The 15,306-nt window shown below is 39.0% G+C and overlaps 1 protein-coding gene across 1 annotated transcript in view; it reads left to right on the forward strand.

Moving 5' to 3' along the window:
* Positions 1 to 14,004, forward strand: part of WDR26 (WD repeat domain 26) — a 32,925-nt gene extending 18,921 nt beyond the window's left edge. Inside the window, exons 6-14 of the mRNA XM_033144685.1 lie at positions 279 to 435; positions 1,807 to 1,945; positions 3,912 to 4,052; positions 4,437 to 4,556; positions 5,679 to 5,824; positions 6,110 to 6,188; positions 6,683 to 6,812; positions 9,512 to 9,697; positions 12,016 to 14,004. Coding sequence (XP_033000576.1) covers positions 279 to 435; positions 1,807 to 1,945; positions 3,912 to 4,052; positions 4,437 to 4,556; positions 5,679 to 5,824; positions 6,110 to 6,188; positions 6,683 to 6,812; positions 9,512 to 9,697; positions 12,016 to 12,041 — 1,124 coding nt within the window. The 3' untranslated portion in view covers positions 12,042 to 14,004. The remainder of the gene's footprint in view (positions 1 to 278; positions 436 to 1,806; positions 1,946 to 3,911; positions 4,053 to 4,436; positions 4,557 to 5,678; positions 5,825 to 6,109; positions 6,189 to 6,682; positions 6,813 to 9,511; positions 9,698 to 12,015) is intronic.
* The last annotated feature ends 1,302 nt before the right edge of the window (positions 14,005 to 15,306 follow it).

The following is a 15,306-nucleotide window of genomic DNA, read 5'->3' on the forward strand; positions in this document are numbered from 1 at the left end:
AAGTGTCTCATAAAATCAAAGTATAATGTACTCTGCTATTATCTGTGTTTTACTTCCATTTTCTTAATAATTTTATTGGCATTTAAACAATCTTGTGCTTCTTTGCAACAGCAAAGGTTGAGTTACGGTCAGTGTGAGAGGATTTTATTAATGTCCCAAAGTTATGAGTAATTTTTAGCTTAACTTAGATCTGATACTGGCCAGTGTGTGAATACCAGATTTCTTACATGCTGTTTCTTATAAGATTGCTCTGAAATACTCTCTTTAATTTTTTGAAGCTTACCTACCACCATCAGTGATGCTTCCCCCAAGGCGCCTGCAGAATTTACTGCGTCAAGCTGTGGAACTACAACGGGACCGGTGCCTCTATCACAATACCAAACTAGATAATAATCTAGATTCTGTATCACTGCTGATAGACCATGTTTGCAGTAGGTAAGAGAACTGCTTCATTTTAATGAGATTGGAAATATCTTTTAATGTAACAACATTCCTTTAAATAATTTTTGCTCTCTTATGAAGGATATAAAGAGCAATTTTCTTAGGCAGCTGTTTTGTTAAGAATGTTGTATTTTTGCAATGTTAGGGGGTGTTTGGAACGTTTGTGTAAGTACTTAGTCAATTTAGAAACATGTTAACAATATGAACAGAGAAGTAGTCTTTATATAGCAGTAAATCTAAGTGTAAGGATCCTAAAATAGTAAAAATAATTTCAAATCTCTGGAAGTTTTTTCAGTTTCAGAACTTACTGCTGATGGTCTTGGCTTCAGTCCTAACTGCAATCCTGTGCACATCTATTCAGAAGTAAGCTCTGTTCAGTTCAGCAGTGCTTACTTAAAGATAAGTGTGCATGGGATTCAATATATTTGGTAGCTTGGATTGCCATTCTTCAGAGTTATTGAGTTAAATCCCACTGAACTCCGAGATCTAAGCAGACTAGTTGTGTGCAGGATTGTAATAATAGGTTCCAGTATCAGACTGAATGATAGCCTTTAATGACATCAGCTCAGCCCTGTGGAGCACCCTGTCAATAGACATTCAATCAGCTCCCTTCTGTTCCAACTTTTAAATGCTTGCTCAAAACCTTTCTATTCTGCAAGGCCTATGTAGGCAATTCAGAGTACACCCCCCCACACACACACACATCATACAATGGCCTACTGGTGCTTGTTTTTAACTTGTTATGATTTTATTGTTTGGTTTTATATTAATGTAAACTGCTGTGATTATATATATATATATATACACACACACACACACAACAATTTAGGATTTGTTGCTTGCCCCTAACATCCTTGGTTCTTACTTTTTCAGAATCCTTTCCCTCAAGTCCTAAAAATCACCATAAAATATTGGGTAGCAAGTCCTAATTAGCATTCAAATGCCCAGTCAGGGTTGGGGCCCTGTTTGCAATGTCATGAGCCAAAGTGCTCTTTTTAGACATATACAAGGGTTTGGTGTCAAGCAGACCCTCATGCCATATTGCAAACTACTTTTGAAAGTCTAATCAATTTTGCATCCAGTTTGCTTTGCACCATTGGAGGCTGCTGTTTGACCCAAAGGCTCTTTAAATGCATGCAACTAGCTGCATGTTTATTTGGTTCATGATGATACCTGGTAGAGTCATCAAGCAAATAGGAGCCAGCATGACAGCTTCAAAAACTAAGGTGCTATAGCAACAAGAAGTTTCATATTGTATATTTGTAAAATCCTACTCTCGAATCCATGCTTTACTGGGATATGTACTAGCTCAAGTAAAATGACTATGATTCTACTATATAATCCTTTCTTTGTTTGTATTTTTAGGAAACAGTTCCCATGTTACACACAGCAGATACTTACAGAGCACTGTAATGAAGTATGGTTCTGTAAATTCTCAAATGACGGCACTAAACTAGCAACAGGATCTAAAGATACAACTGTTATTATATGGCAGGTTGATCCAGTAAGTTTGTAAATTTGTGTGCCAGAATCTTCTGACACACAAGCATAAAATTTGGCACATCATTCCTTAGTCATTAAGCTTTAATTTTTAGTGCATTACTTTATTTCCTAAATGCCTTGGTGTATTTCTGTTTGCATCGGTTTTGTGTTTAAGGCTATGTTCTGCTCAGTTTTTCAACCAATACTTTGATTAGTTTCCTGGAGCGGGTTGTATTGGCAATAAGGCCTGTTTAAAATAGGAGATACCTATCTCAGTCAGTCTGTTGTAATCTTAAAAGTCAGTAAGTGTCTTGCATGGTGAGACTTGCCATTGGTCTTGGATAGATGTGTTCTTCTTCCCCGTAATGTGGCTCCTTTTGTGTCTTCTGAAATTCTGCTAAAATGTCAACATTCCTTTTTTTACTTTGTATCTGCTTTTTGCACTCTGTATAACTTAATTGATGAAACCTGTTGATGAATGGTTATTTGACTGAAAGGTTGGATAGTGTTGCTGGACTCAAACTCCCATCATCTCTAACTATTGGCCATGCTGGCTGGAGCTGATGAAAGTTGAGTCCAGCAATATCTGAAGCAGTGTTTCCCAAACTTGGGTCTTGAGCTGTTTTTGGATTACATTTCCCATCATCCATGACCTCTAGTCCTGATGGGAGTTGTAGTCCCAAAATAGCTGGAGACCCAAGTTTGGGAAACCCTGATCTGAAGGATTCTCAATGGACTAAATAACGCCAATGGACTAAATAGTAGCTCCTTCCAAAATCTGAATTACATTACCTAGACTGAAATCTATGCATACCAGACCAAGAATCCACCAGATCCTGTTTTTTTGTTTTCAACAGTGACTAGTTAGGTGCCTTTAGGAAGCCCACAAGCAATGCAAGAAGATAATACCCTCTTCTGTTGTTACTTTTCAGTAACTGGTACAAAGAGGTATACCACCTCTGAATCTGAGGTTGTATATAGCCTTTGTGACTATTGATAGACAAATTAATAGAATATATGTCTTTAACTCCCTTTTAAAGCTACCTAAGTTAGCGGCCACCACAATCACTGTATTGTCACTTGCCTCTAAGTAATCATGCATAGAATGGCATTGTACAATTCCAGTCCTGACAGTCTCTGTGTGCTTGGCTACTGCCACCTGGTCCATCTTCGGGGAGTGGGGGGCGAGGGAGCGGGGTAGCTCGCCTGCCCCCCAAGCCAGCGAAGGGAGCCTCAGAAAGGTGCTCTGAGGTCCCTGCTGCTCGCGCGCAACCAGCAGGGACATTGGGGCTTGCTCAGCTGGGGGCAGGAGCCTTTCCAACGCAGCTGGCCCCAGCCCGCGAGACACTGGGATGAAAGCGCCTCAGCTCCCGCGGTTGACAGCTGAGGTAGTTTCACCCCGCACCTTGCCGGCTGGTGCCAATGCGGCTTGTTTCAACATTGCAGTTTATCACCAAACTGCTCTGTTTGGCTAGTGATACATTGCAATGTTGAAAACCTAACATCGCCCAGCCCTAGAACATACAAAAACTATGCAAAATTGTTTGAGAAGCAAAAGGTGAGAACAGTTACTATGCCCAAGGTTTACATTTGCTAGTCCACAGCCTTCCTTTCACTAGTACTTCTGCTTATCACCCTAATGTCTATCTATGTTTGAAAGTATTTTGCTTTTCATTAGTTGGTTTCCAAGAATGTTGTTAGACAAGAATGGGGAGGCGGTTCTGTGTTGCTTTGTATGGCTTCCTGTGTACATCCTTTCTTGGTTTGCCCTGGTACAGCCTTTCCTAGACTTCTGTTCTGTCAAGTAGGCAGAAAATGAGCGTGGGTCTACCCTGAGGTAAGGTGGAACTGGTAAACAAGCCCTTGGTATGTTGGTTTGCTAAATTGTTTTGGGAGGAGGCAGCAAGAGATTAGGCATCAAAGACAACTGCAGGTAGATCTCAGTAACAACCCAGATAGCCATTGTTTCAATATTTTCTTTTTTAAAGGATACACACCAGCTAAAACTGCTCAAGACACTGGAAGGCCATGCATATGGTGTTTCCTACATTGCTTGGAGTCCAGATGATAACTACCTTGTTGCCTGTGGTCCAGATGACTGCTCTGAGCTTTGGCTCTGGAATGTACAGGTAAGGGTTATTAATATGAAGTTCGTTGATAGAGTATCTTAATCACACTACACCACACTGATAATTGATTTCTATTCATTATTACCAGCAGTATTCCAGTGATGTTGTCAGTTACTATGTATGTGTATATATCTTATATACGTAACAATGTAAGGCTGTTGTCACGTTGCAGTTTGTGTGGCTGCCGAGAGAGTGTGAGCAGGGGTGGCAGACCCCACTGTATGTATGTATATTTGTTTATTTTAGTTTCTCTGTTATTTATTTGTAAGCTGCCCTGAATTTATGAAGCAAGTTAAAAGTTTAAGCAAATGTTAGAAATTTGCTTTATAAAGCAATTTTTTCATTGGCGTTAATGTTCATGATTTTATACTCCTTCACCTACAGACAGGGGAGCTGAGGACAAAGATGAGTCAGTCTCATGAAGATAGTTTAACAAGTGTGGCCTGGAATCCAGATGGAAAACGTTTTGTGACTGGAGGGCAGCGTGGACAGTTCTATCAGTGTGTAAGTACTGTTTTTACAATGCAAAGTGCCATCAGTTTCTTGTAGACTTTGCACTTAATGCTGTCTCTGTGGTTCTATGTCCTGCCTGGGTAGCTGTGTATACTAGAATATATTTTGTAAGGGTTTCTTTTCACAGTGAAAAGCCTCCTAAGTACAGTCGTACCTCGTGTTACGAATGCTGCATGTTGCATTCGTCATGGGTTACGAACCCGCCTCACCCGGAAGTACTGGAATGGGTTACTTCCGGCGGTTCGCGCATGTGCAGACGCATCAAATGACGTCACACATGCACAGAAGTGCCGAATCGTGCGGCGAGCATGCGCAGATGCGGCGCTCGGGGTGCGGACTGCTCATGATGCGAACGGGGCTCTGGAACGGATCCTGTTGACATCCAGAGGTACCACTGTATAACCTGTTGCAGAAACCTACCATTTGGAATTTGCTGAGTGTTTTTTCCCCTCTGTGAAATACTAAGCATACTTATTTGAAGCAAAAATAAAGCCTCTTTGAAAAGGTCCCCTTCTTGCTCCGGTGCAGTGCCGTCGGTTTATTAGGTTGTGGTAAGACATAGGAAACAAGAAAGGATTTTTCTGCAAAGTAAAACAAAAAACAAAAAAGCCAAAACAAAAAACTATGCAGGGAAATATCTGTACCCCTGTTGTTTTGCTGGACTAGGTGGAGAAATTGAAACTAGTGTGTTGGAAGTCAACAGCACTGCCTGGAAAAAAGGGAAGTTTTTAGATGAAGATACAGCGGTACCTCGGATTTTGAATGTAATCCATACCAGAAGACTGTTCGAGTTTCAAAACTGAAAACTCAATACGGAAGTTACATGGCATGTTTGATTTGCGAGGCGCGTTTGAAAACCGAAATGTTCGTCAGTGGAGACGTTCAAAAACTGAGATACCACTGTATATAGAAAACCAAGTTAGTGGTCAAATTGTTAAGGGGCTCTGAAGTCTGCCAGATATGGACTGCAGGTCTTGGAATATATTTTCCCTTGTGTGCAGCACATACTTACATACTGCTAACTGCCTTTATAACCCAAATTTTTCATGTTACAATTTGCTTTAAATGAAGACAACCTTTCTCATTATTTCACTGCATGCATTTCCTGTCTAGGATTTAGATGGCAATCTCCTTGACTCCTGGGAAGGAGTGAGAGTGCAATGCCTGTGGTGCTTGAGTGACGGGAAGACTGTGTTGGCATCAGACACACACCAGCGAATTCGGGGCTATAACTTTGAGGACCTTACAGACAGAAACATGTAACTACCTCTTCTTCATGTTGTGCTACATAAACAGATCATTGTACACTTCGCCAAATACTGAAACTGAGAGGAGATGATTTAAAATTCCATATGGTTTCTTGTTCATACACCTGCTTTAAAACTGGGCTTTTTTTAAAGGCCCTAAATAGGCAAACGGTGTAGATGTGACTGGGCCTTATGTGTCTGCAAGGCACCGTATAATGAGACCAGTTAAATTGGGTAGAAATGCTGATTTTGAATACAAAGTCATGACTCTAATCTTAGTGTTTTGTTATTTTTCAGAGTACAAGAAGATCATCCAATTATGTCTTTTACGATTTCGAAAAATGGCCGGTTAGCTTTGTTAAACGTAGCAACTCAGGTAAGTGGTCCAGTTGGCCTTTCGCTTTATGCCTTTCATACTCATAAATGAGAAGGAAAGTCCTGTCTACATTCTCCATTGCATTGCCATGGAAACTGTACAAGCACATGTTCTCACTCCCTTTTCTCCCAGATTTTAAAGTATTCTTCTGGGAAGCAGAAGGGGAGCAAGTGCCCATTAGCGCTGCATATCACAACCTCATATCCTCCTGAAGCCACTTGTGTAAATGGGAAGTTACTTATGCACACTGCATCTCTTTCCCACTTGAGCTTCAGGGGCCTTTTCTGTAGGTCCCTCAATGCCAGGCAGAGGCTGTCTGGAGGTGCAGGCAATCTGCAGTGAAGAGGAGTAGGCAAGAAATCTCTGTTGAGCAAGCAACCTTCTGCTCATGTAACTTTGGGGTATAAACCATTGTTTGTGCATATAAAATGCTTTTTCTGTTCTGAATTAGTTTGTGTAATGTTACATTACCTCCACCCTGCTCTTGTTCTTAGGGAGTTCATTTATGGGACTTGCAAGACAGAGTTTTAGTGAGAAAGTACCAAGGTGTTACACAAGGGTTTTACACGATTCACTCATGTTTTGGAGGCCATAATGAAGACTTCATCGCTAGTGGCAGTGAAGGTAACTCTTGCTTTTAAGATATGTTTCTCTGTGTTATAAATATTTCAAGCACATTCTTCCTATGTAGGGGAATGATGTAGTATTCTACTTAACAAGTAGGGTAAATATGCTAGCAACAATTCACACAAACATCAGAAGAGCCTTGCTGGATCAGACCAAATGCCCATCTAATCCAATTATCACAGTGACCAAGCTTATCCATATAAAAAATGATTTCCATAAAAATGATTTGTTTGCTGAAAGAAGAAAAATTATCTATTAGCACAGGAGGTTGAATGTACGAGGCTATTGTTTATGGCAACAGCTGTAGTCGTGATAGAATGAGTGTGGTGTACAGGGATACAATTTTTATTTGATATAGGCTTGTTTTTCCAAAGGTAGGTGTGCTTATGTAAATCCAGATGAGTTCTGACATCTCAAGGATAATTACTAATTATAGTGAGAGAAACAGGTTTCATATCCTGTAGCAGACCTAGCATGTTCAGTAACTTTGGCTTTGAGCAACCTGACTGTCATCTTAGCGTTTTCTATTGTTGGTTCTGTGAGTAGCCTGTTTGACAGCTTTTTTAGGCATTAAGGAGCTTACTCTCTCACTCTGAGGGTAATAGTATGGTGAAATATACAGTGTGGACAACAGTACTCCTGTCCTGTAGCTTACAGAAACTTTAGGAGTAGGTGGTTTTGGTCTGAATAGGAGGTCAATTATCGTTGGGCTCTGCAATAAAGTATGTTGAAACAATGTTTCTTCTTTACCACGAACTGGTGAATTTTTCACCTGAGAACAGCCTATTGATGCCTTGTATCTTAACTGTATTGCCATTGTATGTAGTTGTGCCACTCCTATTGCATGCATTAATCCCCTTCCCCTTCCAGATAATTTCTGGCCCAGGGAATGTCTAATCAACTGTATTAACTCCCTGGTGTATCTGTTTTTCTGTACACCACACAGGATTGCAAAAACAAATCACTTAGTTACAGCGTACTGTTTGTTTGACATGAATGTGAATTTAATTTATCCAGGTCAACTTAGAAAAGCTTTTTATTTTTTTCATTTTCAGTGTCTAAAAACTACCCAGCTGTAGTTGAAGCTGATGGCACCTAATTTAGATTCCGACTGCCTGAGGCTGTTGCCTCTTTGCACTGAATTGTTGCAAATATGGCTGCTGTGAAAGTCTCTATGTACAAAAAAGTAACAGATTTAAATGTCATAAGCTCTTAAGTGTAAAGGTATGTTCTCAGCTAGGTAGGCTTTCCACCTACCAGCCCCAAACATCAAAGGGTCCTCCCTGGGAGTAAAATTCACATCTAACTTGTGTGTACATAAACATCCATAAAGTAAAGGGGAAAATATATTTCTATGAGTAAGTGCTGTGTGTTGCAGCCTTACGGTGAATGTGTGATGACTTGAAGCTTATACAGTATAGTTTAAAATTGGTAGGTTAAAAATGGAAATACAAGTAGGAGTCTTTGATACAATTTAGATGTCATGGTAATTTGATTTTTTTAATGATACAGACAGCACTTCTATAAAATACTTTTAGCAAGTAGGTCACAGCATGATTTATAGGGGTTGGGAAATAAGTGAGTACTTTTGGACATGGATGGTCATATTTTAATTTTCAAACATTGTTGTTTAACTTTTAAAACAACTCTTGTACTACCTGATGTTCTTCATTGAATTGCTTCTGCCTTATCAAGTATTTAACTCCCAAGTCACAAGTTTGCTTCTATGGAATATTAATATTTAGCAGAAATCTCACTTTTTGGTAGTCATTGTGGCTTGTGGTTTTTCAGTAGTGCAGAGAGTTGTACATCTGATCTGCAGCCATCTCTGTATAATCTACAGTTTAGATGGGCTCAGTCAGTATAGCAATCAGCGCAAGAATGGCACAAAGTTGTCTCATGTCACATTGCTACTGCTCAGATTTGTACACTTTTTATGTGGATATGTTGTTCTGTAACAACACAAACATGGGTGTTTTGGAGCCTTTGAAATGGAGTTTGTTGCCTCCATTGATAGAATTGTTCGGATAGGATAAGATACTTAAAGGCAACTGTGTGGTTGTTGCTCCTCCCTCTCCCTTACCTGTACTTTTGGAAAGATGAAGAGTGGGCCCTGCAGTTTGCCCACTTCCTTCTCTGTTCTTAGGCAAAAGTTAATCGGTGAATAAAGAGTTTCCTGCAGTTAATTGAATACAGAATTTCCATAGCCCTACATATTGAACCGGTTACAGAAAGGGATTTTAATACTGAGTTTTAGATGGGATCCCACATTGAAATAGCTGTGTTCTTTTTGGAAGTTACCCATACCACCTGTAGAGGTGGAGGGGGGAAAGAAAGAATATGGAGGAAGTGTGGGAGACCAGAGCTTGATTCCAATCTTGATGCATGTAGAAGTCTAGGGTAAGGAGTTAACACCCAAACCACTCACACTCTTACTTGGATAATATGAAGTCTACTTAAAGCTGTATTATGTTCCAGTTACCTACAAATATTTTCAACTTGCAGAGAAGATCAGTGCTTGTTGTTAGTTTAAATACAGGATTCTAAATGCCATAAAAGAAGCTTCTTGAAGCTGTTGGATGCATTACTCAGCAGTTCTTGGACATAACATGGAAACAGTTAATACATGGATAAGTGCCGGAACATGTTTTAAATTTTGTGATGCCTCATGTTTCTTCCCTCCTGTCTCGTCTTAGATCACAAAGTATATATTTGGCACAAACGTAGCGAGCTGCCAATTGCGGAGCTGACGGGGCACACGCGCACAGTCAACTGTGTGAGCTGGAACCCACAAATTCCATCCATGATGGCCAGCGCCTCTGACGATGGCACTGTTAGAATATGGGGACCAGCACCTTTTGTAGACAACCAGGATATTGAAGGTAAATCAAATCTAATTTTTATGGAAGAGGAATTTGGTAAGCTGCACTTACTTGCTTGTGATCAGGTAACTCACAACCGATGCACATTTAATTTGTGTGCATTCAGCTTTACACACTTGGCAAAAGAATAAAAATGGGTCAGGAAAGAGGTTGAGGGTCGAGGGCGGGGGAGAGATGTTGGCAGTCCCACGCCACTCACCATGGAACCAAATGTGTTTTGTCTATATGTGGTTTTGGCTTTATGCACTATCCCTGGAACGTAACTCCAGCGTAAGCCGAGAGTCGCCTGTATTTTATTTTGGGAATTCTTCAAGGAGCTCAAGACAGCATAAATAGTATTCTTCGCTCTCCCCCCCCCTCAGGCTTTTGGTCCTCACAATACAGTAGATCTGTAAGATAGGATAGACTGAAAGTTAATGACCGGCTGGAGTCAGCTAGCATGTTTAATTGTTTAGAGTGGATTTGAACCAGGGTCTCCCCAGCCTTGGTTCAGATTTAAACTCTACACCACAGTGTGTGAGGAACTGGCTGCCTCAATTATTATTACTATAAATAGTTAGGACTGGGTAAAGGGGACTTGGTCAGATTCACATCATACTGTGTATTAGTACCTCCTTTTGAAGAGTCTGTTACCTTGTGAAACTCCAACAAGTTCAGAACAGGGTGGTAGTACCTGTTGGCTTGAACTATAACCTCTCACAAGATGCCTAAGGACTGGGAAGAAGTTAAGTTAAAGAGCACAAAGACAAGAATGATAAGTGAGTTGCAATATAGCCCAATGAACCAAGAAAGAAACCTCAAGGAAGAGTACGTAGAGAATAAGACTTGAGGGGAAATGACAAAGGAGATAAGTTACTGAAGTATGGTGTGGAGTTTCTGCATTTTATCTGTAAGCTGCCTTGAGTACAGGTCTGGAAAAAATGTGGGATATTACTACTACTACTACTACTACTACTAATAATAATAATAATAATAATAATAATAATATTGGGTCACACACATAATGAATTTTATTATCTCCTCTCCCTGTGCCCCCTAAAAAGTCTCTTGAGAGTCAAAGGAAGCCTCTTGAACAATATGGATTGCAGTGTTAGAGGAGGGGCTGCATAGAGAGGCAAGGGATTGCCAAAAATCAGATGGAGACACCTTATGTGGATTGTTATAAGCTGCGGCAAGCTATTTTAATGTTACTGAACCTGGTAGTTAAAATTTTTTTAGTTGGCATGAAATGAAAAGAAATCTGGACCCTAGCAAACTAGAATAAAGATCAATTGAAACTGATGATGTAGCTCTTTCTTTGCTTTGAAATGAAAGGGTATCTTGCTCATTTTGTTAATTGAAGCTGTATCTGTTACATGAGAAGGAGAGAGCTTCAATAGCTGAGACAAACCTGAGCTTCAATTCTTGACTGCCTCTTAGGTATCACCTGGAACCTTTTACTGCCAGTGGTTCTGCAGGTTTTGAATTAATTCCAGTTGATATCTCTGAAATGGAAAAGTCCTATCTGGGTATTAGTCCAAGCCAGGACTAATTTTTCCGTTGCTCTGTCAAGATGCCCTTCTTTCACAAACCAGGTGCAGCATAAAAAGAGATACCATCATATGTGAAAACTAGACTGTAGTAAACAAGTGCTTAGCAAACAGGCTTTTGTTAGATATATACACTTTCTAATATGCAAGGCTATAGAAGTTTTTGTGTCTCTAGGTTGCACCATTGTGTGAGCAAAAATAATGTTATTTTCTTAACAATGTATCAAAATTTTAATTGGGCTTCCAGTCTGCAAAACATTTTCCATTCTTTTAGAAATGCTTGCTTTATTCTGCTTTAGAATACATTTCCTGAAGTTGCTTACAAAGTAATCTTAGGGAAAATTAAAGCCCCATGTACCAGTTCATATTCCTTCCATCTCAATATCTAAAATGGACGTTACTACAACTTTTCTCAACCTCTTAGTTACTTTATCACACTGTTAAATGTGTGTTCTGGCAGCTGTCTGCTCCTGCAGGGGAAGTTTCAATTCAATCGAGGAAGTCTCTTTTGCATGAAAAGCCCCGTTCCCACTGGCCCTGTATTAGAAATGACTTCTGTACCTCCCAGAGTGAAGCAAGCTGATTAAATGCCCCTGCTGGACTCTCAGAACTACTATGATGGCGATTGTAGCTGCTCAGTTGGGTTGGGTTGCCCTTAATGGGTTTGTGTGATGTCTTTTGTAAATCTGAAGATAACATGTGTATATCATGGCTGAGGTGAACTATGATTTTAAAGATATTTCTTATTTTTTCCCCTTTTTATATTCCATCTCCCCCCCCCCCCTTTAGAGGAATGCAGTAGCATGGATAGTTGATGGTGAATTTGGAGCAGACGACTTCTGTTTAACTTAAATTTAGTCGTATTTTAAATGGCTTGGGATTTGGTGCAAACAAACATGATTGATAGCTGGACAGACATGCTCGTCATGAAAAAAAGAACCATTTCTGAAGCCCAACTGGGGCCAAACATTTTACCACCTTGCTTCATAGTAAACAGTTGAGATGAAGCACGTCGTTAGAACGTTGTTGCGACACCATGTTGAAGTAACCCCCCATCGGTTGTGAAGAACTGTGCTACATTCAGGCTAACCATTGAACTCCGTATATACATTTTCCCTTCTGCCATTTTGTCAGGCAGACTACTGTTATTGTTGCTCTTCTTCTGTGTAATGAAGTTTAAATGCTTGTTTGGAAACCTTTTATTTAACAGTTTAGAAGGCTTGATAGAAAGAGTGCTTTAGTCTGAAGAGTACATGTTGGATAGGAAAGTCTTTCCTTCTCTTTCTCTGAGTCTCTCCGCCTTATTTAGCTTGAGATCTTTGCAGCTTGGTTCATGGATTCTAAGCCTTGCCCATTGCACAGTATATCTAAACCCAGATGTTTAAACCAGTGAATGACATGAAAAGCACTCTTCAGTATCACACTTGACAAAAGGTTTTGTACTTTTCACCTAGCTTGTTGCCCTGTAAATGGGTTAACAGCACAATCTTCTTTTTTAAGAAAAAATAAATAATTTATAGCATTAAAATGACTTCATTTGTATACATTTGGAATTGAAACCAGCTTAAAAAGTGTCATCTACAAGTAAATGCAGTATAATTGGTGCTCCTCTGGAGTGTTGTGTAAGACCATTTGGCTGGCAACAGTTTTACACAGGCTATATAAAGTATTATTTTAAAAAGAAACTTTGTTTACCAACATAAAACAATTTGAGAACTTTCAGAATCGCCAACTAAACAATTACAATGTAATTTTTGAAATTTAATAAATGAAAATTCTAAATTGGCCTTAATGTGCAATGGTTCTTATTTAAAGCATAGTAAAGACCTAAAATGAGAATAGTACTTTATAGCATTATGTTAAAAATAAATAAATCAGTGAGTTGACTGTCTGCTGTGAATTAAATACATACCTTGTACAAACTTTCCAGATCATTCTTTCTCCAGGAACTGTTTCTGAGTAGGTGCTGTTAACTATCTTTGTGCAGAGGATACATACTAAAACTCAGAGAACTAACCAGGTGTTTGACATAGTTAGTTGGATTCAGAATTTCTCTTATAGTTAAAGGGTGAAAATGCACTTAGGGGCATCCTTAAGTTTAAAAAGAACAGAAAAGAAAGCAACTCATAATAAAAGAACAGTTAACACATCCTTGTAGTACCAGCTAAAATAGAAGCTACAGATGGAAAAAGGTCTTAACATTAGGAAAGACACAGGACTAGAAGGAAATTTTCTCCCTTGTGCATTTTTTTTAAGGCACAGATTCTGTGATGAGGAATATGAGTTAATGCCATTGCACTTGGCATGTATCCCTTAACTCAGACTTGCTACAGTTTTCCTTCAGAGCCTTCTAATTTGATCGGAGATTCATGATTGAATTTCTTTAAATACCTCCAGACTGGAACAAGTGGTATTCCAATCAATGTAGTAATTCAGTTGTTCAACTTTGATTGTCTCTGAACAAGCACACAACACTATTACAATTATCTAATTCGCTTAAAATGTATGTGCAGACCAGGTTTACAGAGAAATCTTTAAACAACAGAATGCCGCTGCCTTGTGTCCTCAAGGATTTAGGAGCAGCCAAGAAATTTACATACAGTCTTTAATGCATTTAAGCTGTTCTGTTTCAGCTTTTTATGTATAATTTTACCTTACATTTATTACAATTGTCCGTTCACATGTATTCTGTTCATTTGACATTAAGGTTTGTTTTTTAATTGGAACATTTTTGTAGTCTTATCTCTGAGCCTGTATAAAATCTTACTTTTGCAGATACCCTCATTCGGTATCTTTAAAAATTCACAGCTGTATTACTGATATGGTGCTGGTGGTACTGCTTGCAAACTCAAAACTACCCTAGGAGATTGGAAAGGAAATTGGAAGTGAATTATGAAGTGTGCACTAATCAGTTTGATTTGGTGCTACTAGATTTCTATAGGTTATTCAATCTGATGCTTGTAGTTAAGACTTCCTGCAAGGACGCTGTTGTGGTGAAAAAAAAATGACCAATTTGTTTCCTTTTCTTTGAAACGCATAACACCAGCAGGAAACCAAATTAAGAGCAAAAATAAGTGGACACACTACTGCTTATGCTTCCTCACCTCTTATGAAAGAATTCTTGGATATATTTTTTAAAAAACGTATAAAAAAGCACTTGAGTGGAGCTGAACGAGAAGCATGTGTTTTGAGAGTGCCATTTCTAAATTCAGTTGCATAATAACAGACTACGCAACTTTAAGAGGAAGCTTTTCAGATTGAGGTGGCTTTAATTTCTGCTTCTTGACATACAACCCGAACCAAATAAAGTCAGTATCTGTCTGGAAGCAAACTTAACTGCAGTAACAATGCCAGGATTTCTTGTGAGTGATCTTAAATAGTTGAGCAGCCTAAATTTATTGATGTGTAGATTGAAAAGCACCACTTCTGCATTTCAGATAAAAAAGAAAAACCCTAGACTGTTACTGTTGTTAGGGAAGAAGTCAAGGAGTAGGCTTATCTCAACATTTTTTATATATGAGGAAGGCATTTCTACTCAAAATCTTACCATGAGAAGGCGATGAATGGGAAAGAGGATACAGTAGTTTGCATTTTGCCTTAGGTTTTGTACCCATCAACTCCAAAATATGCACACTGGCTATAAATCACTACAGTATCTTGCCACAGTGCTTCTCAGATCAGGTAAGTGATTTTAAAAATAGGAGCACAAAAGAAGAAACAGTTTTTACATAGCCCTTAAAATAGCCTTGTAAATGTGTGGCTTAGTTCCCTCATTTAAGTTTTTAGTTTTAGAATTAGGGGATCATAATACAAGTTTTGATACGAAGTCACCAGTGAAAGCTACCCAACTTTTGCCAATAGTCTCATTCTGGCTTCCGAGCAGATACTGTTGAATGTAATTTAATACTAGGTGTTTAGTGCCATCTTAATTAAAAAAATTAATTCCCACCCCAAAGGGAAAAATGGCTTTAAGTTAAAATGTTTTCTTAAACCAGTCCTGTGCTGGCAAAAGATACATTGGGAGAGTTCTTGAAATTTTTATTTTTATTTTAGTTAACAGCAGAAGAATGTCTAGTTTCT

The sequence above is a fragment of the Lacerta agilis genome, chromosome 3 (genome assembly GCF_009819535.1).
Source record: "Lacerta agilis isolate rLacAgi1 chromosome 3, rLacAgi1.pri, whole genome shotgun sequence".
In the NCBI taxonomy this organism is placed as follows: Eukaryota; Metazoa; Chordata; class Lepidosauria; order Squamata; family Lacertidae; genus Lacerta; species Lacerta agilis.